Source organism: Pagrus pagrus, assembly GCF_965226575.1.
Source record: "Pagrus pagrus genome assembly, chromosome: 13".
NCBI classification, from domain to species: domain Eukaryota; kingdom Metazoa; phylum Chordata; class Actinopteri; order Spariformes; family Sparidae; genus Pagrus; species Pagrus pagrus.
This window is the reverse complement of record NC_140197.1, coordinates 28,097,726-28,122,831: the sequence shown is the minus strand read 5'-3', so window position 1 is coordinate 28,122,831 and position 25,106 is coordinate 28,097,726. Positions and strand designations below refer to the sequence as shown.

General features: G+C 43.1%; 2 protein-coding genes across 7 annotated transcripts in view; both read right to left on the bottom strand.

The window, feature by feature from the left end:
* LOC311268585 (BAR/IMD domain-containing adapter protein 2-like) overlaps nucleotides 1-15,763 on the bottom strand; it is a 66,547-nt gene extending 50,784 nt beyond the window's left edge. For 5 of the 6 annotated variants that reach the window (XM_084372285.1, XM_084372283.1, XM_084372284.1 and 2 more), the window contains exon 1: nucleotides 15,533-15,763. In XM_084372285.1, coding sequence (XP_084228411.1) covers nucleotides 15,533-15,604 — 72 coding nt within the window. In that variant the 5' untranslated portion in view covers nucleotides 15,605-15,763. Of the gene's footprint in view, nucleotides 1-930; nucleotides 953-15,532 lie in introns of those variants that run through there. The other variant, XM_084372286.1, reaches the window with a different exon arrangement.
* A 1,573-nt stretch (nucleotides 15,764-17,336) lies between these two features.
* Nucleotides 17,337-23,909, bottom strand: LOC311267647 (charged multivesicular body protein 6-like). The gene is made up of 8 exons (XM_084370835.1): nucleotides 23,685-23,909; nucleotides 23,316-23,425; nucleotides 22,169-22,256; nucleotides 21,731-21,817; nucleotides 21,246-21,311; nucleotides 19,720-19,800; nucleotides 17,710-17,785; nucleotides 17,337-17,631 (listed from the first exon to the last, which is right to left on the bottom strand). Exons 1-8 carry the CDS (start codon nucleotides 23,748-23,750, stop codon nucleotides 17,582-17,584), a joined length of 624 nt encoding a protein of 207 aa, XP_084226961.1. The 5' UTR covers nucleotides 23,751-23,909; the 3' UTR covers nucleotides 17,337-17,581.
* Nucleotides 23,910-25,106: the final 1,197 nt, after the last annotated feature.

Here is a 25,106-nt window from a genome sequence, read left to right as displayed (position 1 = left end):
CATTAAATATCACGATCCCTATTGTTCGCCTCGTACGATACTGCCACCATCATGGCCGCCACCGTGGCCAAGAGAGAGTATCTGATAAAAGATGATAACAATAAGTCCGGACATACTGACAGCTGCTGTTATGTAAAAGGATGGTGCTGCCTGGGACCGGCTAAAGGTTTCAGTTATGGTTTTCAGAGTGATGAATGAGATCACGTCACATATGAGGCTGTTGGGTGAGTAATCCTTCCGATTATGTATCTTAAAAGTCAACAGTTTTATCACAATTGATGGATCGAACAATGATTTGTCTCTCTACGTTCACTACCACACATGTTATCTTAAAGCAGGTCCGTGGTCCACCAGAGGATGAGGGACTTTGCCTCTATACGACAGAGAAAAACTGGATCCAGGAAATGTTTTATATTAATCTTCTAATCGTTTACTCTAGGAAGGATATAACTTGTAAAAACATATGTTAACTTCACCTTAATCGGTCCTTGGTTGTTGTGGCAGAAAAATGTAAATGAGTAACAACAGCGAGCACAGAGAAAAAAGGTGAGCGGTTATTCAGGTCCCCATGGCGATTGGCTGGCTGAACTCTGAGGTCACCATCCTCCCCGTTTAAATCCCCCTGCTGCCGTTAACTCGCTCTGCGCCTCCGGCAAATAAAAGGGCTCGCAGCTCAGCAGCTCAGCGGCTCTCACAACACACTGAGAAAACTTAATTTCTAAAAAACAACAGTTGTTCCCGAAGGAAGAAAAAGTTCTCGTTAAGAAGAGCACATTAACGCTCTACAGAGTGGCCGTTTTTTTTCTACAGAGGTCATCATGTCAGCTCACTGTTTTACATAAAGCCAACTCGGCTGGGAGAGGCGGCACGACGAGCATTGTAAACGACTCCAGCGGCAACTGGTGTTTAAATCAGCTCCTTTCTACTCACCATCCTGCTCTGTTAGTCTGATATACTAGAAAGGATTGGAGCATAATTGGGGGAGAATCCCGTCTTCAAACACACACACACACACACACACACACACACACGCACACACACACACACACGCACACATGCACACACACACACAGCACTTCGCATAAGAAGGTATCCCCCCTCTCGCTCTGCCTCGGGGAAGATAAAAGACTAACGCTTCCCCCGAGACCTCGCCAAGGAAATGTTTATTCCTTAATGTTTCCCGGCTGTGCCTGATCCTGATGTAAACCGCATCTCATTGAGGAGGACGTGAATGTGTGCAAAACCACACGTGCATTCATGCCTGCATGTGTGTGTGTGTGTGTGTAGTCGTCGTGCACACGCCTACATTAATACGAGGCTTTATGATAAAAGAGTGGTGGTGTTTCAGAACTGGTGGGAGGATTACATAACAGAGCGGAGCAGCATCATTACGGCACAACTCTCCCACTGACGGGGCCAAAGGTAGCTGACACAGGGCCTGGCCGCCTTTCTGCACACACACACACACACACACACACACACACACACACACACACACACACACACACACACACACACACACACACACACACACACACACACACACACACACACACACACACACACACACACACACACGCTGACCTACTGCCACTGGATAAACACACAGTTGCTGAACAAGAGTACGTAAAGAAATCACCACGGATGTACCTTTTATTATATAAGAGACATCAATTACATGCAGCTTAAAAAGGGAAGTGGAGAGTGAGGTAGTTTCTTCATCTCTTCCCATTGTTGCTAAATTTGTCATCCCAGTTCTCTTGTACTACATTGTTACCCTAATTGTGGCAGCTAATTGGGAAATGGGGCCAGGAGGCACTTCAAGTTGTGTGACAAGAGAGAGCGAGAGAGGAAGACAGAAAGGGAGAGAGAGAGATTAAGTAAGTGATTGAGTAGAAAATTGCGAGGACGGAATATTTTGTGAATTACAGACAAAGAAATATAATCACACACTGTGTATTCCCTCTCCCCCATTCAGACAGCGCTCCGTATCATCTTTCAATTAAAGAAATAATAAAATGAGAAACATGTCACGGCTGAAGTGTAATCTTTTTTCCCCTTTTGGAGACGGAGGGAGCTGTCCGTCTTTGTGGCCGCCTCCACGAGGACTGAATTAATTCATTACCGGCAATCGGGGTTGAAAAAAATTAAAGCGAGACAATTAAAAAGGAGGGCAGAGAAACGTCTCCTCCTAAAAATGAATCAAATCTGTCCCGACGCCCATTTGTGCTGTGAGGTGAGGTGAGACGGGAGGAATATGGAGAAGTCGGGGAGCACAAAGGCACAAAGACGATAAGCAAAAAGAAAAAAAAAAACATTATTAAGTGGATTAAAATGATTTCTCCCCCGCGCTCCGACCAAATGAATTTCTCCTCGGCAATTGAAACAAGGTCAGCGAATATGAAACAGACTGTTGGTTCAAACTATGGGATGTTCATCCCTCTCCGCTCATTCTGTTCCATCACAACACACACACACACACACACACACACACACACACACACACACACACACACACACACACACACACACACACACACACACACACACACACACACACACAAACACAGTAATGACATGCAAAGAGGGTAATTTCCAAGTAACACCAGCTGATTAGAACCGGGGGGGGAATCGCGCGCAATCAGAAGCCAGGATGCCGTCATCTGTTCTCGCCCTCCCCTTCGCTCCTTCCTCCTCGTTTCCTTTTTCTACAGCAACCAGCCGCGGGCCTGAAGAGATGAGCCCTGAAGCCTCCGCTTACTGTATGTGTTAGGACTGTGTCATGTGATGACAGGCAGCCAGGCCTTAATGATATAATCAAGGAGGAATTAGGGCTCGGCGGAAAAGCTTGAAAATAAAACTGTGATATTTTTAGGCTATTTCGCAATACGCAGCAACAACTTACTGCTAATTACAGCGACTTGTTCGGCGGCCTTCAAACTGTGACACACGTGATCATGGCTCTGTGATCAAGTTAGCAATAATACGTAATATACAACATCTGGTTACATCTCAGTCTGGTGAGGTTTAGGCTTCAAAACCACTTGGTTGGGTTCAGGAAAAGATCACACACAAATGACTTCATGTAATATAACTTGAAAACAAATTACTCTCAGTCAGAAACGGGATGCCAACCCCATTCTTTGAAGGGAAAGTTCAGTTTGTGACCCAACCGACCTCTAACTCAGACTTTTCTTGTTCTTTCTAGTCCAAGCAGAAGACAACTCAGTTACTAGCTACCACAGTCTACTACAGCTGAATAAATAAGAGCGAAACACTCGACCTGCAGGGCGGTAGATATTGCAATATCGTTCCTCTGGCCCCAATAAACCTGATTTTGAAATATTTTGAAATCCCTGAAAGCGGTGACTAATGGTACTTTCGCAACATATGAAGACAATGAGATTTCTGGTCAGTAATCATCAGGAATGTGGATGAAATAGCTAAGTAGGTAAAGGCAAGTATTAGAAAAGTAGAGCAGTCCGGTAAGTTCAGAAAATGACATCACTTTAGTGTAAAGCAGCTTTTAAAACGAAGGAAAGACAAAACTATACAACAATGTAGATGATGTGCAGATGGATGGACAGCACACAGTGAGTCTTTCCTCTCTAAATAAGGAACAGTGCAGTTTATGATGGGTCTCAGCTGGCTGTGGGACAGATCCGACTTTTAGCACAAACCAATTACTGTGACATGAGAAGATACTCAGGTTGCGGCGTAATCTGCTGCCCGGCTGACTCCACTGATTGATGAGGAACAAGGACGGACCAGAAGAGACACGTCAGGGTGTCTCATCGCCTCGGCTTAACGGTTTCCTGGGGAGAAACCCCGTGTCACCAGAGTTACTGCGCCACGGCAGGCTCGAACAGAACCGTCTGAAGAGAAACTGCTGATTGTGTTGTGTTTTGCTATCATGTGAAACTAAAGGACGGAGCCAGCGGCAGTAATTGTGTTTACAGGAGAAGAAAACGCAGCGGGCCGGGCCAAAAGTTCAGTCGACACTTATTTTTGTCCAGCTCACAGTTTTGAACTAAACTCTGCAATATGTAAACATATGCGCAAGAAAATTAGCTACAATTAAATGAAATTAAGATCAACGCCACTTAGTACAGCCTCGGGGACGCTTGCATGTGACTGCAGATCTGTTGCTCTTCATCTGTGTAGATTCCTAAACTCTTTTGCAAAAACAGAACAGTACCGCAGGAAGCAGTGCACAGACCTCGTTAGCAACGATTGAACACACAAATCTGAGCACAAGCATACTCCCTAATAAAGGGCCAGATTTGAGGAAATCTAATCATGTAAAGAAGTCTGAACAGTCTATGAAGTTATTAAAGTAATTGCTGCATTACCTCTGACGTTTAAAAACAGAGGTTTGGAGTCTTGTGAGTCCTGCAGTGGGCTGGGTGGTGACTCCATTAGATTGGAGTCATAAATCCAAAAGTCCAAACATTTCCACTCACCAGATTTACTTTGGTTTGCTCCCATTGTATTCGCATTCTCAGCTGACAATAGCAGACGAGACCGACCAAACAACAGAACTACATCATGCTGCCTTCAGGAGGCTGTCGGAAATGTCAGAATTAGACTCCGATTACCGCCTCACGGTTACACGCTTCCACACACCGGCAGTTCCTGATGTCACAGTGAAGTGATACCCCTTCATCGTTTTGAACCATCATATGAACTGTTGAGTTTTGTGAGGTCACAACCAAAATCTAATCAGTTCATCCTTGAGTCCAAGAGGACATCAGTGCCAAATTTGAAGATACTCCCTCAATGCGTTCTTGAGATACGACGTTCACAAACATGGGACGGACGGATGAGGCCAAAAACAGACAATAAGTGGCAGATGGAGTATGAGTGGGTATTTTGAACTTTACAGATGTTTATTTTAGGTATTTCTTCTCCCAAGTGAGTGGGTTTAATACAAACTCTGCTCACGGCTCGCCCCTAAATTGTTTATATTCTGAAGCTATTCCTTCCTGCTGTAACATCGGAGAGAATGTCAGACTGTTGGAGAGACAACAGCCGCTTGTGAGAGGTCGCATTCCCTACTAATCCTATTTCACCAGAAGAATGCCAATTTAATTTAAACATCACGCTCAAAAATAGACTCTTCTGTGTCTCGACTTCTCCCAAATTTCTTGTTGAATTGGACTCAGATTCAGTTCCATGTAAACTAGTGGCATGATTCATCAAGAGGGCCACACAACAGCGAGAGAATAGATATCTAAAAAATCTCTGCAGAGCTACTGTACAAGTGAAGGGAGCGCAGCCAACTTCTTGTTGCAACACAGCTGAAAGGTTTAGAGAACTTTCTAAAAGTACACATAACCAAAACACACAGACTGTCACATGATTATTTCAGAGCAAAGTCCAGGTATCCGCTTTGAACAGATGCCACGAAGAAGTTTGTCCTGCTTGCATACTTTAAGTCTCAGTGATACTGCGGTAGGCACACGCAGCATGTTGCTCTGGGTGCCAGGAACACCACGTGAATATGTGTGTGCCCTGTCCAAGTTGTGTTGAGGAGGGCGAACCTTTACAAACATCGTGAGCGGAGAGAAGACGCTGTACAGTTTGAGAGCAGCTCTCGTGTTCCCTTTGTTACCGAGCGTATCGCTGAGCATCAGTCGTGACGAACGCAGACAGCGATCCATACCGAGCACGTCAAAGACATTGTTCTTATACCTTCACAAAGTGACAGTGACAGTTTCAGCCTTTGCTCTTATGTTACAGATACAGTTGTAGCTTATATCATGCTGAATAAAAATGGGTGATGCTTACATGCCAGCTAGAAAGGATGTGTTGGTATGTGTTCAGAGGCTGTATCCTATTTTGTGTGCTGAGGACTTTTATTCTTTTATCAAACGAGGTATTGGAGTTTCAAATTCTGGTGTCGTGACGACCTTAACGGCGTCTCAAGAGACACCGACGGTAGAAAACTGGCCTCTCGTGATCTCTCCGTCCAGTTTGAGCAAGCAACATTAAACGCTGGTTATTACAGATGACTTATAATAAGCAGCAGGGATCCAATTATGGGCTGGAGCCACAGGTGTCATAATAAAACTCATGACGCTGCAGAAACATGGAGAGGATCATCAGCACTCCTCTGTCAGTGGAAGTGTAAATCTTTGCATCGAGCTTATTGTGCGCTTCTGCACCTTTTGTGATTATGTAACGTGAACATAAAAGACAAGAGAGCTTTATATCATCTATATTTCATCATTTTTCATTATGACTCTGCTTGTCCAGTAATGGTTCCAACGTGACTCATTATCAGACAAGAGCTGTGCTAACTGAGGAAATTCAACTCTTGCAAAAGGATCCATCTTTATCTCCATGTATCCTGAATCACCTTTTGCTAACATTTGTCCACTTGCAAGCGTACACATGCACAATCTTGCACTTTGTTACTGGGACTCTGACAGCTTTGTGTAGAGGAGGATTGGCCTGCAAGCTACTGCTCGACTGGGATTGTACAAGAAAAAACAGCCTTATCATTTGTAATAATCTTTCAAGTGCGGCATCTGTAAACACCCTCAAAATCTCGCCCATTGTATCACCACAAACAAGGTTAAATCAGATGTGGGTAATTACTATGGATACCAAACTAAAGACAGATAGGGTGCAGACTACTCATCATTTATTTATGCTGGGGGACCTTATGACTCAGGAGTACCTTACTTAAGACTGTTTTTGACCAAGAAAACATCTGTATCTCGTCTGTGATGCAATAAAAACATTTACTTCTCGACAAAATGTGAGATAAAGTGATTCTAGTTTGTTTTACTGCCATTTTAAAAGGTCCAGTTGTAGGATTAAGTGTCATTTGGTGGTGAGGTTGCAGACTACAACCAACTGAATACCCCTCACCCTCTCTTTGCAAGCCTTTAGGAGAACCTACGGTGGCTGCTGAAAAACGCAGAGTCAGTGTTTGGTCTGGACCCCGCCCTAAATCCCACACACTGTACCTTTAAGAGTTTCTAACGTATATTTCAGAGATTATTGAGACATTTTCAGGTCATTCCCGGCCCAGTAGATGAAAAATGCTCCATCTTTTCCTCTGTCCCACAGTGCAAGGAACAGTATTACACTTGAGTAAATGTTTGTCACCAGCAGATGTAATATTACGAGCTTTAGCAATAAAAATGACAGCCAAAAGGCACAGTTCTGTCAGTGTTTGCCCCCCAGTTGTCTGCACAGGGTCTCAGGTGGATATAAAGAAAAATAAAAAAAAGCGAGCCCCCTCTCAAACAGGATCTCTGTCCGGCCCCCACCTTCCAACTGCAGAGTCTCTTCTGACAGAGCACAACAAATCATCTGCTCTCCAGAGACAGACTATTTACTGCGTTTGTTTGCTTTGCTGTCATCTGCAGCCAGTGTGACCCCCCCCCCCCCCACACACACACACACACACACACACACGCTCACACACACTCAGCCCCGGCATCAGCCACTCAACTAACCCAACACAGGCGCTGGTTACCACAGCAACCAAGACCCAGACTTATTTGCTAGCTTTAGTTCTTTGACCAGCAAAAGACCTCTTCATTTTGGTGGAGGGAAGAAATGCATTGCTCTGAAATCTCTCCAAATATTGTTTTAACTCGGATCAATTGTGAAAGCAGGGAGGTAATAAAGCGGACGGCAGAGACTCTCCCCCCAAAAATGACCGTCGAATGAGAAAGCAACACATTGTGCAGTGAACTTCATTTTCAGGCCAGGGGTTAGATGAAGAGGACATCAGCAACTTCACAATTTGCACAGCAGCGTTAAAGCCTTCAGGAAGTCTATGAATTATGGATGTATTGTGCGAGGGGTCTCACAGCTGACCTCTCTGCAACATTCAGATCTCAGCACAGTTCAAAACAGTCCGAAAAACCATGTATCTAATGCTCAACTAACTGGTTTCATCACCGCAACCATGTCACGTTCTGCTACGACATGGATATTGCAACACCGTCATTAATGTTTTAGCATATTAAAATCAATGTGCTTCACTGTGGCTGTGATGACATGCAGCTAGATGGCTCAACATGCACTTCTAGACATAAAGTTACACCCAACTTCTCCACTGTTGTCTGCAAGAACCAACAAAAACATTTCCATCTACTTCCACCATCCGAGGAAGTGAAGAGTAGTAAATGAGATGTTCGAAACGTTCCTCACCAGTAGGTCTATGTATCGGTTTGTAAAGGTGCTTGATAGACATGCCCCGTGGTACACCGACTATTGTACTTACTTACATAAATACACCACAAATAAATGCGGTTGAGATGCCTAATCCACGGAGGATGCCATATCCACTGCCCTCCACTCAGTCTTCACACATCTTGAGAACGAGAACAGCTACTGTACATCAGAATACAATCTCATTTATCTCAATCTCAACTTAACATCCTGGGCTGAATAGTACACTACAAGACTTGCTTTCAAAAAGACGGTTCAGACTGGGAGTCACAGCTCCTCTACTTCAGTGCTCAACACTGGAGACCCCCAGGGCTATGTGCTCAGCCCCCCTACTGTTACTTACATCAGGCGGGCTACTTTTTATGCATGTTTGAAGCTGCGTTCATGTTTCTTTTTTGTTTTTCCTTCTTGAGATTTGCTCCCTTACACTGCCAATAGAGTAAAAACAGATACAATCATGATGGAGTGGAGTATCCCTTTTAATTCTGTAAAAAAAACGATATAATACTGTCACTGCAAAAAACAAACAAACAAAAACGTGATATGAATTTTAAGTCATTTTGCCCACCCCTACCCAAAATACATCTACATCGCCTTTCATATTCCCACAATGCCACTCTTTGTGAGTGCTCAGTCAATCTGAATGGCGACGTGGAGGAGGCACTATTTTCCACCGTCTGTCTGTCTTTTATTTTATACTGATGCATCACAGCCGGCCTGTGGCAAAATAAATGCTCATCCTGCTACACTGTCCATTAATTCAGGAGCATCACTTAAAACGAGAGATGCAAATGCACTTTGAATTTGAGAAGAAATAATAAATGAACTGGAAGTACGTGGAGTGCCACGATAACACTGGAGTGTGTCTGCATTAGTCACTTTACATCCCAGTGGCAACAAAAAGTTCACCACATAGAAATATCTCCAGCAACAGAAAAAAAAAGAACATCCAAACCTTGTGGGTGAAAATGCAAGACGAATTTCCCATTTTGTGTACAATAACACGGCCGGTCTGGGGCTCAGAGACACTGTGGTTGCCTGCCTCAGCTCGCCTAGTGGGTGTAGTGTGGCCAGTGCTGCTGAAAGTAGCAGCATCTGCCACAAGGACGTACAGTAACACTAGCCACAGGCATGTTAACTGTAGCCCGTGACCCGTAAATGTAAGGGCCATTGTCCACTGCCACAGTACTAACTGAAATGTTCTGTCTCTGCCTCTGTGCCTGTGTAATTACAGCTTCACCCTCTACAGTAATTAGGGACTATTTCAACAAGGATGTGGAATGTCTCCATCTCCTTCTCCCTCTCTTCTTCTTCTTCTTCTTCTTCTTCTTCATCTCCTCCTCTCTCTTCCACCCCCACAATAAAGCAATTTTAAACGCTTTCTATAAAGCAAAGATCATCCTTTGGGGTATGCAGTTTTCATTATGTGACAGATAAGTAATACCTTGGACGATATCCATGTTAGCAAGGTGACTTCAAAAACCTTTATTTCTGTCGGCAAAGGCTACGAATCTTTCTTTGCAGTCAATACAGTGTAGCCTTGGATTTTTTGCAGCGAGCATCTCCAGTCTCAGTCCTTGAAAAAAAAAAAAGCAGTGATGAGTAAAAGAAAAGAGAGAATGTCTCTAAACCATCCGCCCCCGGACGTGCAGAGAAGGTGGGTGTGTGGAGCAATAGTCCTTCTCTCTGCATCGCAGTCAAAGGCACAGGGAACAAATCTGCTGTTCCACAGGCAATGAATGTTATGATATCTCCTGCAGTGCATAATGCAATCTTTTTCAAAGCCCTGGGCACCGGCAGGCGTAAACTTGTTGAAACACTATATTCTGGAGGCAGATGTTTCGAGAGCCGGAGTCATTTTAAACTCCATTAAATTGCATATTATAAAAGGCAAGTGGCGCCTGATGCGATATGCTGCCGGAGAACGGGTAAATAAAGTGGGTGGCGTCGCGGTGAAAGTCACCTCTTAATGCGAGACCACAGGGACGAAACACCGCCGCTGTATACACAGCAGACGGAGCTGGTTTACTCTGGACCCCCTTACGGGCCTGTTAGGAAGCGTTTTTCATCAATTACGACGGGCTCACCGTCTTCCTTTCATCTCCGCCTGAAACTACCTCCCCTCTCCGCCGCTTTTTTCCTCCCTCTCGCTCGCTCGCCTTTCTCCAGCCCCTCCAACGACTGCGAGTCTTTTTAGCACAATGATATGACAGAAACACATAAGAATAATGGCACGTTGTTGCTAAGAGACCACCTGTTCAGATCTCCCACATGAGATTGTGGTGAAACTGTAGTCCTCTTAGCATTATCAGAATATCACTCATTTGAGTGTAGCGAATGTCACGACAATACTGCAACTGAGAGAGAAAGTGATTATGTAACAAGGTTTTCAGAAAAAACTGCATTTTCAGGTTGTGTTTTTTTTTAAGTCAAACAGCGTACTGCAGCAGTATCCTGACCCAGTGGAGATCCTGTAACCGGAGAGTACCGACGATCACACCTGATCCAGTCAGCGTCAAACAACTATTTTACCTTCCTCATAACAACCATTTGAGAAAATTGCATTTGCTTGTTTTCCAGGTCGTGTTGACAGTCAGGGAGTGGTGCTGCATGGGAAAATGAGTGTTTAGACCTGAGGGCTGGTGGAGACGGGACACACCCTTCTATTCCCTTACCTGCCAGGGTGTGTTCAGAAACCTGCACTAGGAGCCGAACACACACTTCCTGTGACAAAGCCTCTGAATAAGCACACGTACAAAGTCATGCCGTGCTACAGGGTGTGTTTTAAACCCTTACGCCACCCTCACTCCCTCAGCATGAACAGTAAAAGGTTTCATTGTGCATTCTTCTTCTTCTTCCTCTGCCTCTATCTGATTAATCTGTTTGTTCACTTCGGTTGCGAGCCAGGTCGGAGCGCTCAGACTTCATCCATCATCGTGGTAAGAGGCTTGACCCCGGGCACAGACACCCAGCGACACGGGGCCAGCTGGTGGAGACGCACAGACACACGCTGAACACGCAAAGCGCCGGGTGTCAGTCTTAAGTATCTGTCTCACCCCCCCCCCGTCAGCGCGGGGAATGACTAGATCACCACGTCTGGAGGCTGAGGGAGGAGAATGGAAGTGAGTCACGGCAGATCACGCTGGGATTGCTGGGTTTTACAGGGTTGACTCCCCTGTTGGTTAAGATAAAGTCATGTCAGGAGTGCGTCTGGCCTTTTACCAGAGGAACAAGCCTCAAAGTGAGATGCTGTATCTCCGGTCTCGCTGTGCCTACAGTCCCAGCCCTGTTAAACACACACACTCTAACATGAGTCACAGCGGCGCAGTTACCCCCCCTTCGTCTCTCCTGCGATTACTCAGTAGCTGCCCAAACTGCTGGCTGCAATGACTCTGCAGCCGCCGTATGTTTTTGTTACATCTCCTCTTCCTCAGGAGGTGTCTGCTCGCATACAAAGCAGCAGACAAACACAATTACTGTCTACGGAGGCATTCAGATGAGAGGAATGGGGGGCGGGATAGTGCTGCTGAAGTTCATTCATTTTCCCCCCAAAGTTAATGTCAGGCTGGAGCTTTTCCAACGCTCGGAGTCGGGTGAAACGTCTGCATGTTTAATCATCTGTGCAAAAAGAAAGTGCTTCATGAAAAGGTAAGAAGCTGCAAAAAGTCAAACAAAAAGGTAGGACACTTATTCAACTAGGGCTGCAACTAATCTGCAGATCAGTTTCTCAATTAATCGATTAGTTGTTTGGTCGATTAATCTTCCCCAAAACCAAGACGACGTCCTCAAATGTCTTGTTTTGTCAACAGCCCGAAGATATTCAGTTTACTGTCATAGAGGAGGAAAGAAAAGAGAACATTTAAAAAGCTGGAATCAGAGAATTTCGACCTGTTTTCCTTAAAACAACACTGAGTCTAAAAAAATCTCTCAGCCCTGCAGTCTGTGCTCCTAATGACGGGGTGAACTCCAGTTCAAATTTCTGTTTATTTCAGATACATTTTTGCACCCCAGTTACATAAGTCATATAATTTTTATCTAATTTTATGACTTATGCAACGAGCCTCGCAGCTTTAACGGTCCCTCGCTGACGAGCCCGTGAAATCAAAGTCGACAGTCTGCAATTCAAACTCAGACAATGTGTCATTTTGCATCCTAAGTAATAGCGGCCGAACATGCTCATTACGACCAATCCCTGTAATAAAAGGCAATCATTTTGCGCAACCGAGTGTGGTTTTGAGTAGAGATATCTTCGAGTGGAGGCCGATATTCAGCATTTTTTCCCAATTATCCGTATCTGCGTTCTTTGTGTCCGATTTGCCGATAAAATTAGCTGATTTTAAAATGCGACGCTCGAGCTCTGATGCAGTTTTCTCTCTCACTCTGGTGTGGTCTGATTGGTCACAACTAACAGCCTATAATCATACTGAATCAGATCAAATGCACGTATCTGAGTGGAGGTATAAACAAATCGAAAATGGAAATACTCAAGCAAAGAACTACAAAATTGTACGGTACTCGAGTAAAATGTAGTTTGTCACAAGTTATTCTATTCATGACCTCCGCTGAGGAGGTTATGCTGTCGTCCACGTCCATTTGTGTGTTTGTTTGTCGGCAGGATTACACAAAAACTACTGCACGAAGCTCGGATGGAGGATGGGTCTCGGCCCAGAATAGACCCTGTTAACTTTTGGTCCTGATCCTGATAAAAAGGGGACGGATCCAGAAACTTTTACTCACTCTTAGGGTGTGTATTTGACATTTTTGTGTTAATTTCTCAGAGAATAATTTGTGGATGTTGACGAAAAATCCTGATAGAGCAGATTTAAATGTGCTTTATCTGATGTTGGATCGAATTAAGGGCACTGTTGGGCCTCGGTGGAGGTATGCTGCGCCTTGATTACTCGTATCGGCCTTGAAAGAACTACATCAGTCAATCCCTAGTTTTGAGGGTATAAACGCCTCAAAACATGCAGCTTGCTGTGAACGACTGACGCCTTTCATCAGTGAGTCTAATTGAATCCATCTCTTTAAATATTAAAGCACACTGAGAAACTTGCTGTTGCTCTGCAGGGGTGGAAAAATAAGCAGCGACAGTAGAAAAACACTCTGTGACCTTCCTCGCTTTTTGCCACGGGGTCAGCTCCCACAGTGTGGACGTGCGACTCTCGCTCTCCACTCCACTGCCCATCACCCTTCCTGGCTGTCAGGACTCTGACGGGGTGCTTTCACCCCTAGAGACAGAGCCCCCCCCCCCCACTGCTGCTGGGTTTTTGCACTCGAATGAGCAGGGACCATCTCTGCACCGACCCAGTCCTCCCAGAAGGGTTCAAGATCCAGACACCTCCTGCGTGTCTATGTTGATTAACCCACATCAGTAGGTGTAAACACTTGGACAAGCCCCCCGACAGAGCGTAGCATACACTTCATGATGAGCAGGATACACTGTAGGCTGTGTGACCAATCCGGCCCAGAAATAGCCCATCTGAAACATTTGCTTCCCCTGTTGGCTCTAAAAGAAGCAGCAGTCAGTCTCTGCTCATCTGACCTCCTTTCTGATGGATGTCTATTCCCTGCAGGAGAAGCAGCAGCTACCCCCCCGCTACGCTTTTAGACTCCTGTTCGGGGGGAACTACAGCTGGCTCGGGGCGCGGTTAAGGGTCATTACGTGTAAATAATGATGGGGGGATATACTGGCGAGAGACCTCCTGGAGTATCAGCGAGCTCTAATCAAAACAGACACCTGAGATTATCTGAAGACAGGTGTGGAGCCCTCATGGCATGAAGGTTTGATAACATTCCTTCAGGAGGCGCCGGCTGCGTCAACCAGAGTCCAGAGTGAGTTTTAACAATTTACACAGAACGAGCGTCTGAACGATGAGTCGATTAACGGATTGGTTGCGTCGCTGACAGTTAATCAGAGACCATTTCGTCATCGATTAAACATTTCAGTCGTGCATCAACCATCAAGGGTCGGACGTTAAAGGATAAGTTCACCCAAAAAAATGAAAATTCAGTTTGTATTTACTCCTCCCCGTGCCGATGAGTATCAGGTGAGGTTTCGTTTCTGGAGCTTCGCAGCAAAACAGCGTTGCAGCATTGATCCTAAACACCTGCAGTGCATGCAGACTTATTTTAAAATGTTAAAATAAACAACCGTAAAGAAACAGAAAATGGCTCCACACAGCTCATCCGGCGTAATCCAAGTCTCTGAAAGCCCCAAGATCCCAAAATGATTTGAAAAAAAGATGTTATTTACACAATTTCTTAAGCTGTAGCTGCTAAGCTAAAAGTGTTAGCACGCACCAACGTCATAAATGGGTACACAGGCTCAAAAATAATGTATTTTCAAACCTAAATGGGATCTCGGGGCTGCATGGAGCCATTTTATCCTTCTTTTTCAGTTGTTTTCTACATTTTAAAACAAGAAGCGGCTACTTCAGTTGTTCAGGACAACGCTGCAACACTATTTTGGACTATGAAACTTCACCTGACTTCCCATCAACGACTGAATTCTCTTTTTTTTTGGGTGAACTTCTCCTTTAATGCACCAGAACATCGACACCTCATGAGCTGATTTCTCTTCGTTTTATCATCATCGCAACTTGAACGCATTTTGGTTTTCGGGAGTGCTGGTTGGGCGAAAGACATTTTTAAAAAATCTTCTCTGCCATTTCATTGGCTCAATAATCAGATAATTTGCATAACGAAAAAGTAATACTGATGACCCAGAGATACAGCCTGTGAAACAGTCCTGGGGTGCAGCTCTTTCATGACTGGGAATCCCTTTCTTTCTTTTTTTTCCAGAGGCTGAACAGTTGCCTGCAAAGTTTCTCACAGGTTTTTTTTTTTATGCAGAACAGGTTTGAATGTTGAAATCCCTGTGGGGCAAATGTTTACCTGTTGCAACAGATAAGGCCAGCCTCCTCTGCCTGTCACACACTGACTGCTGGAATGTCCCTAATTCAGCAAATAAACGGGGCGATAGGAACATTTCTACTATGAGCGCGTGTAGGTGGACTATAATTTAGGCCTACGTGCAGGAATAGACTGAGTGAGTGACTTTGATTTTTTGTTTCAGCAGTGGAGGGATTTTTTATGTGAGAGGTGTTACCTTAATTATCAACACAACAAAAATGCGTGGAGGTGGAAGAGTGAACATTTTGCTCAATAAACAACCAGAAACTGAGCTGCCTCGCCTCTCCCTCAAGAGATTACCGAAGAAGGAAGAACCCACAAGTCTTTGAACGCGTCCTGAGCAATGAGCACTAAAGTGTGCACACATACACAGCTGGAAACACAATATCACACAAAACTTTATTCATTACTTCAGCCTCACCTTATAGACGTTTTCCGTCAAGCGGTGAACCTCGTCGGTGCGAGACATCGTTAAATCTTCAGCCAGGACCATAAACGTTTTTTTCCGTGAAACGTGTATCCGCGTGAAAGAAGGGCAACAAAAAAAAAAATTAAAAAATGTGTAATGCGCGAGTTAGTGAAACAATACAGAGAGAGAGAGAGGGAGAGAGAGAGCGAGAGAGAGAGAGGGAGACGATGCTGCGCTCCTGAAGCCGCACTTCAACTGAACACACCTTCCCTCTCCACAGCTGACGGCCCGCTGCCGCATTCACGGGACACTCCGAAGCTCGGTTTTCTCGCAATCTCAGACGCGCCCCAGAAGTGTTCAGACACAAAAGTTTAAACAACATTAAATATATAAATAAATAATAAGATGTTTATGTTTTTATGCACCAAAGTTTTTGGAACAAACCTCCACCACATTACAAGCAGCTTCTCTTCATGGTTTTACATTATTTTTAATAATACATTTTTTTTAACAACTTAACGTTTTCGTTTGATATTTATTTTCATATTCACATTTAATGCTTTTCATCTTAATGTTGTTTACCAACTTGTTTTAGCCAACTATTTCTATTTTTGTCATATATCATTAGATTTTTTATTATTATATATTATTATTTAATTATAATTCATTATGTTTTTTGTCTTTATTTTCTTCTATTTAATTATTATTGTTATATATTATTATTTTATATTGTACGTGTTTTGACTTTATTTTCTTCTATTTCTTCATTATTTTATATATAGCCTTTATTAACAATTTAATTAAAGATAAGGGTAGCTTCCCTTGATTTAGTGGTTAAGGCTAGCCAGAAATTAAGATAATGTTCATTGGATGAAAGATTAGCACATGCCTATAGTGCAGGATGATTCATCTACACTTCTTGTCATTTACCAGGAGATTAAAAACTCTTACAACAATAACTGTTTAAAATAAACCAATAAGAATACCTAAAAAAAATCCCACTTTTCAGTCATCGTTGTGCCTCATACATAAAGTTTATGTGAGCTCTAGAGCAAGTGAGTTAAAACAACCTATAATATGATGATGGTCAGTGGCATTAACAGCGTTTGTTCGCCACACGCGCTCAAACCCAACATTTCCTACAGCACTTTAACGCAGCACCGTCTATTCAGAGCGCACATTTAGAGCCCGCCCACTTTATTTCTGCACCAATTGAAGTCCAGCATTCCTCTAATACAGAGGCACGTTTGATTCTGATATTTAAAAGCTGTTTCTGCCCTGAGGTGGAAATAAACTGTCGTTATGCGCTGACTGTTGACTGACTGACTGTTTTTATCGACACCTCTGATGTCTCACGATGAGTTCAAAGACACAGCACCCAACTGTGGGCATGTAATGCGTGTTACGTCATGAAGTTTCTGCTTACAAAAGAAGATTTTTACATATAATCTGAGTGAAATTGAGAGCTCGTCGTCCTCTGACTGTGTTCAGTAATACCAGCGGTGTTACAGCTTCACTGAACATGCTAATTACAGCCTAAGCGCCCACTTTAGTGTGGGATTGTAAAATACTATATTAGCTTTCCTGTCTGAATGTTTCCCACGTATGAGCAACATGAGCTTCCTGTCAGGAACCACACACACTTCAGTGATGTGATGTGAATGAAGACACCTGTTTTCTGGACTGTTGAGTCACAAACTGAAGCTGGCAGAGAGCGCCCTCTCCTGGAGGAAGCGCGACACACAAACAAAAATATTGTGATGCCATGACAACAGAGCCGCAGAAACTGGTTTATGAAAGGAAAGCCGAGAAAACATATCGTTGCCACAGCTCAGTTTACTCTGGAAAACAACTGAAGTTCATGTGTAAAACATCTAAAAAGCCCGACAGACACAGAAGTACGACATGTCACTTCCTTCATGTAGATACAGACACAGTGCTGATCCTGTAGAAACGTGTGGAGGTGCTCTGATGTCTGCAGGTCTCACCTTCACCCACTAACAATTTAAAAAATGAAATGCTGAAATGAACAGAATCAGAACAAAGACTCCTGTCAGTGTGTCAGGCTGCCAGCATCTCTCTGTCTGGATTGTTCTTTGCCTCTCTCCTCTCTAGAAAAGAAAAGTAAAGATGATCAGTCCGGCATCAATTACAAATCATTCATGTGTGCGGTGAAAGAAAAAAAATACCTGGTTCGGCTTTAGCTGCCTCCGGGACCTCCGGTATGGGCTCAGTGGGGACCTCTGGCAGTGCTACATCGTCTCCCTGTTTCAGGAGCAGAGACGGGGTTGACATTAAGTGTTGATCGTGTGGAGAAGCACAGAAATATTTTGCTGGCAAGCTGCAAATATGTTGACATCTTGTGACGCGAGCTTCAGGATTCAGGGAATTATCACCACCGAGACAGCAAAGTTGGCCCGTGTCACCGTCACGTACACTTGGCCGACATGCAGCAGTAAATTACGGCCCAGACGTGGTTCAGATCCGGGAGCCAGAGCACAGGTGCTCATGACGCAGGCCTGGGTTCAGCCAACTGTTTGAGTGTATCTGGCTCTGCTCAGATCCTGGTGCCGGGCCAGAAAAACGTTGCTAAAGATACCACGAAACAAGGCACTGTGGCTGCATTCATCATCCAAAACATTTATAGATACTTCTTTTTTTCAAGTATTTCGATCTTGAATATTATTTTAATCATGCGTGGCTGGACAGACTCACCTGTTAGTGCACAAGGAAGAAGTTTTTAGAGTGGAAAGTTACGTAAGGGCCGGGAGTGTCCTGTTCAAACCCTTTGTCTCGCACGGTGCTGCCACACCCGACACGATGTATTGTTTTTGGAAACTGTTACTTCCTGTTATGTTGCACTGACTCTGAATGAGGCCTGGTCCGCGTGAACACAGGTACTTTCTGAGACGGGGTTTTAAAATCAAAAACAGTTTCTATCCAGACGATTGTTACAGGGGGCACTGAGTTAACAGGAAGCAGATTTAAAACTGTGGTTACTCACAAAAACACTATGAATTATTTTTACTTTTACTTCTTCATTCTTACTTCCTTGACAATTAGTTTCTATCGTACATGTTACAGGTACCAGGGCAACAGATACTCTTGGATAATAACGACGAGGCAGAGAAACACAGTCGACATTATCAACAGCTGTTTTTGTCTCTTCCATCCAGCATTGTATTTCACTGTTGTCCTTTTGTCCTTTTTATGTCTTTCTAAAGACAAAACATTCATTCTTTCAGTGTCATAATTTAAATACTTCACAATATCGTAAAACATACCCCGAGTTCACATTTGCCAGTGATGCTAAACACGGACAAGACCCGAGAAAGAAACAAACGTGTGTCTGCGTCATCGGCTCCAGCAATCTCTGTTTCCCATCCAGATGTACGCAGAGTTTCTGAGTATCCATCAGTGATCTAAAACACTTTACATTAACAGATAGACAGATCCTCCACCGTGTTGGAGCCACTTAGTTTATTTACCTGTGAGATAAAGTTGAAACCTGAACCTGAAGAAGGCTGGAAAGATTCCCTCTTAACCTCAGAGGATGCATTAATAATGTAAGCCAAGCTTTTGTTTATTATTCTTAGTTAGGTTATACATGGAAATATATTGATTTATGGTCGTTTCCACTCCTCCACCCTCTCCCTCACTAACAATACGAACGTGTGCATTGAACGTGCACACCATCTTTACACGACCTCATCAGGCCATAATAATCTAAAATTTATTAATTTTGAGTTTAGAGCGTACAGTCTTTTCAATGAACTATTAAAAACAATATCGCTTTGCTTGCTCCCCTTTTTGTTAAACCGAGAGGAATTACAAATTAGGCTCTGCGTCTGTGTTCAAGCGTGAAACATAATAATTTGTGTGGTCTGTGTGTGTCAGGCAGAATAATAATTGGATCACAAAAGAAGAAGAAAAAAATCTGCTTGGATTTTAATTAGCATTATTGTTTCAATTATACAGCCTACTATTAGATAAGAATAATGATATCGTTTTCCTCCTTCATGACGCTTCGAACTTGGCGAGATTCATTCCTCTGCTCGACACACAAACATGCAATTTCCGGTGTGAAATCCCGACTTGACTCAGACGGCTGAAGCCTGCGGTTACATCAGGCCTCGGCATGCACGCTCAGCGACCCTTCTCTGGACTAACAACAGTTGCACATGCAGCTCGACACCCACCTGAGTGATAGCTTCCAGCTCTGCTAAAACAGCGTCCTCGTCCTCCTGCGTCAGGGCTCCGGCCAGCATCTCGTCTATTTGCTGTGAGAGCAAAAAAAATGTCTCAGCTGAGTTTTATAAAGACATTTCTACCTCGTCTCTGACCACTGAGTATTGTGAATTTAAGCTGATATTACACTTATACTCAGCGGTGGAATGAGAAGTACTTACATCCTTTAATTAAAGGGACAGTTCACCCCAAAATCTAAAATCCATATTTTTCCTTCCTTACCCTCAGTGCTACTGATCCACCGAGACTGTTTTGGTGTGAGTTGCAGAGTTTTGTATATCAGCTGTAGAGATGTCTGCTTTCTCTCTAATATAATGGAACTAGATGCCAAAAAAATACATTTGAAAAACTCGACAGTAATGTCTCTTTCCAGAAATCATGACACAAGATAATCCACAGACCTTGTTATGAGCAATTTGATGTGGGAACTATTTTCTTTTCATATGCATCTACTCATGGATGAGAAGCTAGTTACCTAAGCTAGCTCAGCCAAATAGGACGGCATTAATGTCTCCATCCTGGGCTGTCACCAACACAAGCCTCTCAATAAATACATGCTACTCTCTGCGTAGTGATATGGTTGGTGGGTGTAGTTTTAGGTCTGTGGATTATCCTGGATAACCGGGTCATGATTTCTGAGAAGAGATATCGCTGTCGAGTTTTTCCAAATGTGTTTCTTTGAGTGCCATCTAGTTCCACTACATAAGAGAGAAGGCTGATATCTCCAGACTTCAACAACTCACACCAAAACAATCTAGATGGAAAAATATACATTTTTGATTTTGGGGTGTCCCTTTAAGTAAAAGTAGAAATACTACTGTGCTGCATTCAGAAATGACTCAGGTAAAAGTACAGAACTGTTATCAGCTAACTGTACTTAAAGTCCTGAAAGTAAAAGTTCTCATAAATTATTATGAATCAAGTTTTGTAAAAAGTTCCCAAATGTCATACTTAAGTAAAAGTAAATGATAATGTGTTCAAATTTTATTTTGGTAACAGTGAAAGTCACCGATACAGCACTTGAGTAAAAGTAAAAGCATTTTCTAGCATGTAATCTGCAAAGTAACTGGTAGTTAAAGTCATCAAATAAATGTAGCAAAAAGTAAACTTTTGTATAAAGTAGCAGAAAATGGAAATACTCAAGTACAAATACCTCAAAATTGCACAGTACTTACAATCTGTAACAACTCATCGTGTTTTATAAATTGATCGCATGTTTTCTATATAAAATCTGAATCTGCAAAGTAACTCATTACTAAAGTTATCAAATAAACGTAGTGTAAAGAGTAAACTATTTACATCTGCCTTGTAGGGGAGCAGAAGTATAAAGTATATGATATGATGTAAATACTCAGGTAAGTATTCTCCAGTGCGTAGCTATAATGAATATACACAGAACAGGTTTTAATAAACAATTACTGGAGAGCAGCAGCGGCTCTGTGCAGGTGTGTTTGACTGACACCGAGCTGACATTTACCCTTTGATATTCAATTGACTCCTGGGTCTCATCCAGGATTCTCTCCACATCTTCAATAGACATGATCTGTCAAAGCAAGAAGAGGAAGAGGAAGCCGTGTTACAGGAGAAGAGAAGTGTTTGGGATGAAAAGTGTTTTTGCACACATTCTGGCTGCCTTGTGAATTTCCCTGAGTAAGATCTGTGCACTGTATCCAAGGATGTGCAGCAGTCACACCGCTGTAGTCAAGGCTTTGCTTCTTAATCCTTTAATCTTCAAACAATGTGCACCAGCTACGCTAACACAAAACCACAAGCTTTCTCTGCCGCTCAATCCTCGCCCAAGGATCATATTAAAGAAAGTGTGCTTATCAGTGGAAACTCTCGGCATTGTCTAAGTGTACACTCACATATCTAAAGCTTAAGGGGGTATTATTATCACATGAATGCGGGAGGCATATTTCTAAACACAAAAGACAAGAAAACAAAATATAAAAGCAAACCGACCTCGTGCATACTCTTCAGACAGTCGTTGCCAACTTTGAGCCCCTCGATGACTTTCATCTCAATTTGCATGAATTCGATATCTTGAACCTGTTGACAAACATTAGCGCGTCAAAAAACACGGAAAACAGACAACAACAACCGAGTTGCAAATATAAATGGAGGATGAAAAACAGTCTGCCGCTTCAGTTCTTTCACACGAGACTAAAGTTGTTGTTTGTTATGTTGTATAGAAATTCAACAGCGGTGACGGTTGAAAATAGACTGAGCTCGAAGCTGCAGCTCAGATTTAGGTTGGGAGAAATCTGCTTGATTGAATTATACAGAACACAGGAAGATCAGAAGTGTAACTACAGCTTTCAGATGTATTTCTCCAAGAATATGAAATAAATATACCTCAATTTATATATATATTCAATAGTGCAACCTCAGAAAACGTACCATGCGCTCCAGGTTTGAAATCTGATTCTCAGTCTTGTCTAGGAGCTGATCCTGGTATCGTTTCTTCTTGAGAAGCAGCAGTGCCTTTCTGCAGTGACAAATCAAAAGGCCAGATGTAATACAGAAGAACAGTGTGTTGTTTCTGAGAAGGGCTGAGCGATGCATCAATATTACATCATCACTGTGATGTGAGACTATATATGAGCTTATATTTTGGATATCGTCATATCATGATATTTTACGGCATAAGCCTCGTCTTGTCTAGGGTCGTCTAGTAATCGCTGGTCGCTGGTTCAAATGCCCGGCTCCCCCAGCGACATGTCGAAGTATCCTTGAGCAAGCTGGACAGATCAAAGATTCCTCAAGGTCCTAATGTTAACAGGGTTATCTCAAGATCTAGGTCACAGGTAATCAGAGGCTATTGGGTGCACCTGTGATGTTCCCCCTCAGCTGGCTGCAATCAGTCAGCTGGGAGACTATATAAGGGGGTTTCAGCTCCTCTGCTCAGTTGGTTGTGTGTTTTCAGGGAGTCGACACCATGGGTGACATCTGGGTTGAGTGTGTTTGATATTTCTTTCTTTTGGCCAGTCTGTGTACATGTTGTTCCCCCCCGATGAGTGACTCCCACTTCACCTTTGGTTTTTGGTTTTTAGACACCAAGGGACCAGTTTGCTTTAACCCTTTTGTGATTTGTGCAGTGCTTTGTGACGACCCCTGTCCTTCAGGTTTTGTTTTCTGGGGAAAAACGTAAGATACTGAACCCCTAAATTGCTCCTGATGAGCCTCTGCCATCAGTGTGTGAATGGCTTGAGCGATCAGTAGACTGGAAAATGCTATAAAAATGCAAGACTGTTGGATTTTGTTGCACAGTCCTACCAATTTAGTCTAGTCTCTTGTGTCTCTTGTGGTGTCTGCATCTCACATTTCAAAAGAAATATTTGTGTTTCTTCTTCTCTTTATTCGTAGGAAACAGCATATGAATAAAAGTACAGTTATTTTTCACAGTAAAGGTTTTTAATGCTTGATTATTTTTAGTTAATAACAACATTTTCCTTTATTTTTGCAATAGTCTGCCTCCACTGTCGTGTGGCTACATGGTAACAGACATAAAAATGAAAATGACACACTAGTTTACAGCTATTCTTACTCTTTCTTGCCATCTTTTAGCAGCTGCTTTGCCAGATGTCGCTCCTTCTCCAGCTGTAGAGTGATTCTCCTCTGGTACTGCTTCAGCTTATCTCTCTGCTGCTTCAGTTGCTGAGGGACATGTCAGACACGTTTTAACAAGTTACAAAACACCCTTTACATACCACTTAAATTAATAAATAAACACAGACACATTAATATAGATAGAGCTGACTTATTTGCGAAATGCTTGATAGTACACCGTGTGAGAAGACAACGTTATCGGCTAACAATAATCCACACAGCACAGAGCAGCTAGCTAGCTAACACCCCTCCTGTGTTCAGTGAATGTAACGGGACTAATCTGCAGCTACAGCCGCTAGCAGCTCACCAAAACGGCTTTGTCTTGTTCCGTTACACGCGAGGGTCGACCCTTTCTCCCAAAAACGTTGCCCATTATTTAGCCACATCCCCTCCACGTCCTCCTTCGTCGACAGACAAAATATCACTGTTCACCGAGCATTTTGCCATGCTAATAAACAGCCTCAAATGGCTAGCAGGCTAACCGAACACCACCATGTCCACAGTTTTTTCCGTGTTTCCTACGGCAAGCGAGGCAGGACATCCAGGCGGTTTGTTGCGACTTCGACAAACACTTCTCGGTGCCAGAGGATCCAAATCACAGCTGTCGTGACATATACGTTTGATCCAGAGGCGCATGCTGTCGGCGACTGGATTAAAAAAAGATCAGCACCATGGACAGCGCTCACGACACTCCATTCAAAAAACCTATGAAAATAACCCACCTGAGCTGAATGGGAAGAGGTGAGGATGCTGCAGCATGTACGTTTATATTCTGAGTGTATTCAAAAGTTATCACAGCCGAACAGGACATTAGTTCACATTAGTCAAGTCTCCAATTTAACATAATTGAAAATGTTTATAATTGTGTGCTGTTGGGTGAAGGCTGTAATGCTGTAAAGATGTAGACTACCCCTGGACACTGTCAGTGGTGAGTAAAAGTCATAAATTAACTGATAACAAATGTACTTAAGTATCAAACGTACAAGTAAAAATACATTTGACATATAATAACATGTATGTATATAATGTATTTTGAATAAGAGTTGTGTTTTTGTTGTTTTTTAATTAATTTTTTTGTCCAACTGCTGAAAAAAATAATTAAATCAATTAAAAATGTTACTACTTTGGCTCTGATGCAGCTGCAATCTGAGAAGTAACTAGTTACTAAAGCAATAAACTAAATGCAGTACCTCAAAATTGACCTTAAGCACAGTACTACTTTTTAAAGAGCGAGGGTGAAGCCTCCTGGCAGTAAATGAAGTAGTAACATTGACCTCCACCAGCTGCAACATTAGTGATGCTCAGTGATTCAAAAAAAAAAGATAACCCAGTGATATAATGTCCTGTAAAATGGAGCATTCTGCATAATGAGTATTTCTTCCACTAGTGGACACTGTGACTTCACTGCTGGGTGCAACAGAGAGAGAGAACCAGGCTCATGAGCTCAGGGTGAAAAAAATCACTACACATCTGCAATAAAAACTCTCAGGGACCTATTAACTATTTAACCATTTAGACCAAGCACCAAGAGGGCAACTCATTTTCGAGCTTGTTGGGCAGCCTATATGGCACTGCATCACATTTTCCTCCGCAGGAAGGAGACCCCGGAGGGCTCTTTATCATGTTTTCTTGCACGGTGGGCAACAGTAAAGGGCACTTAATCATGTTTTTATCTACCACAGGGGCATCCAGGAGGGCACTTTTGTGGCGTTTATTACGAACATGAGGG

Coding starts and splice junctions, on each gene's coding strand:
- LOC311267647 (XM_084370835.1), bottom strand. CDS start 23,750: ATGGGCAACGTTTTTGGGAGAAAGGGTCGACCCTCGCGTGTAACGGAA. Junction 17,786..19,719: donor AGCTGGAAGCTATCACTCAG/GTGGGTGTCGAG, acceptor CTCCTGAAACAG/GGAGACGATGTAGCACTGCC. Junction 17,632..17,709: donor GGCAGCTAAAGCCGAACCAG/GTATTTTTTTTC, acceptor TTTCTTTTCTAG/AGAGGAGAGAGGCAAAGAAC.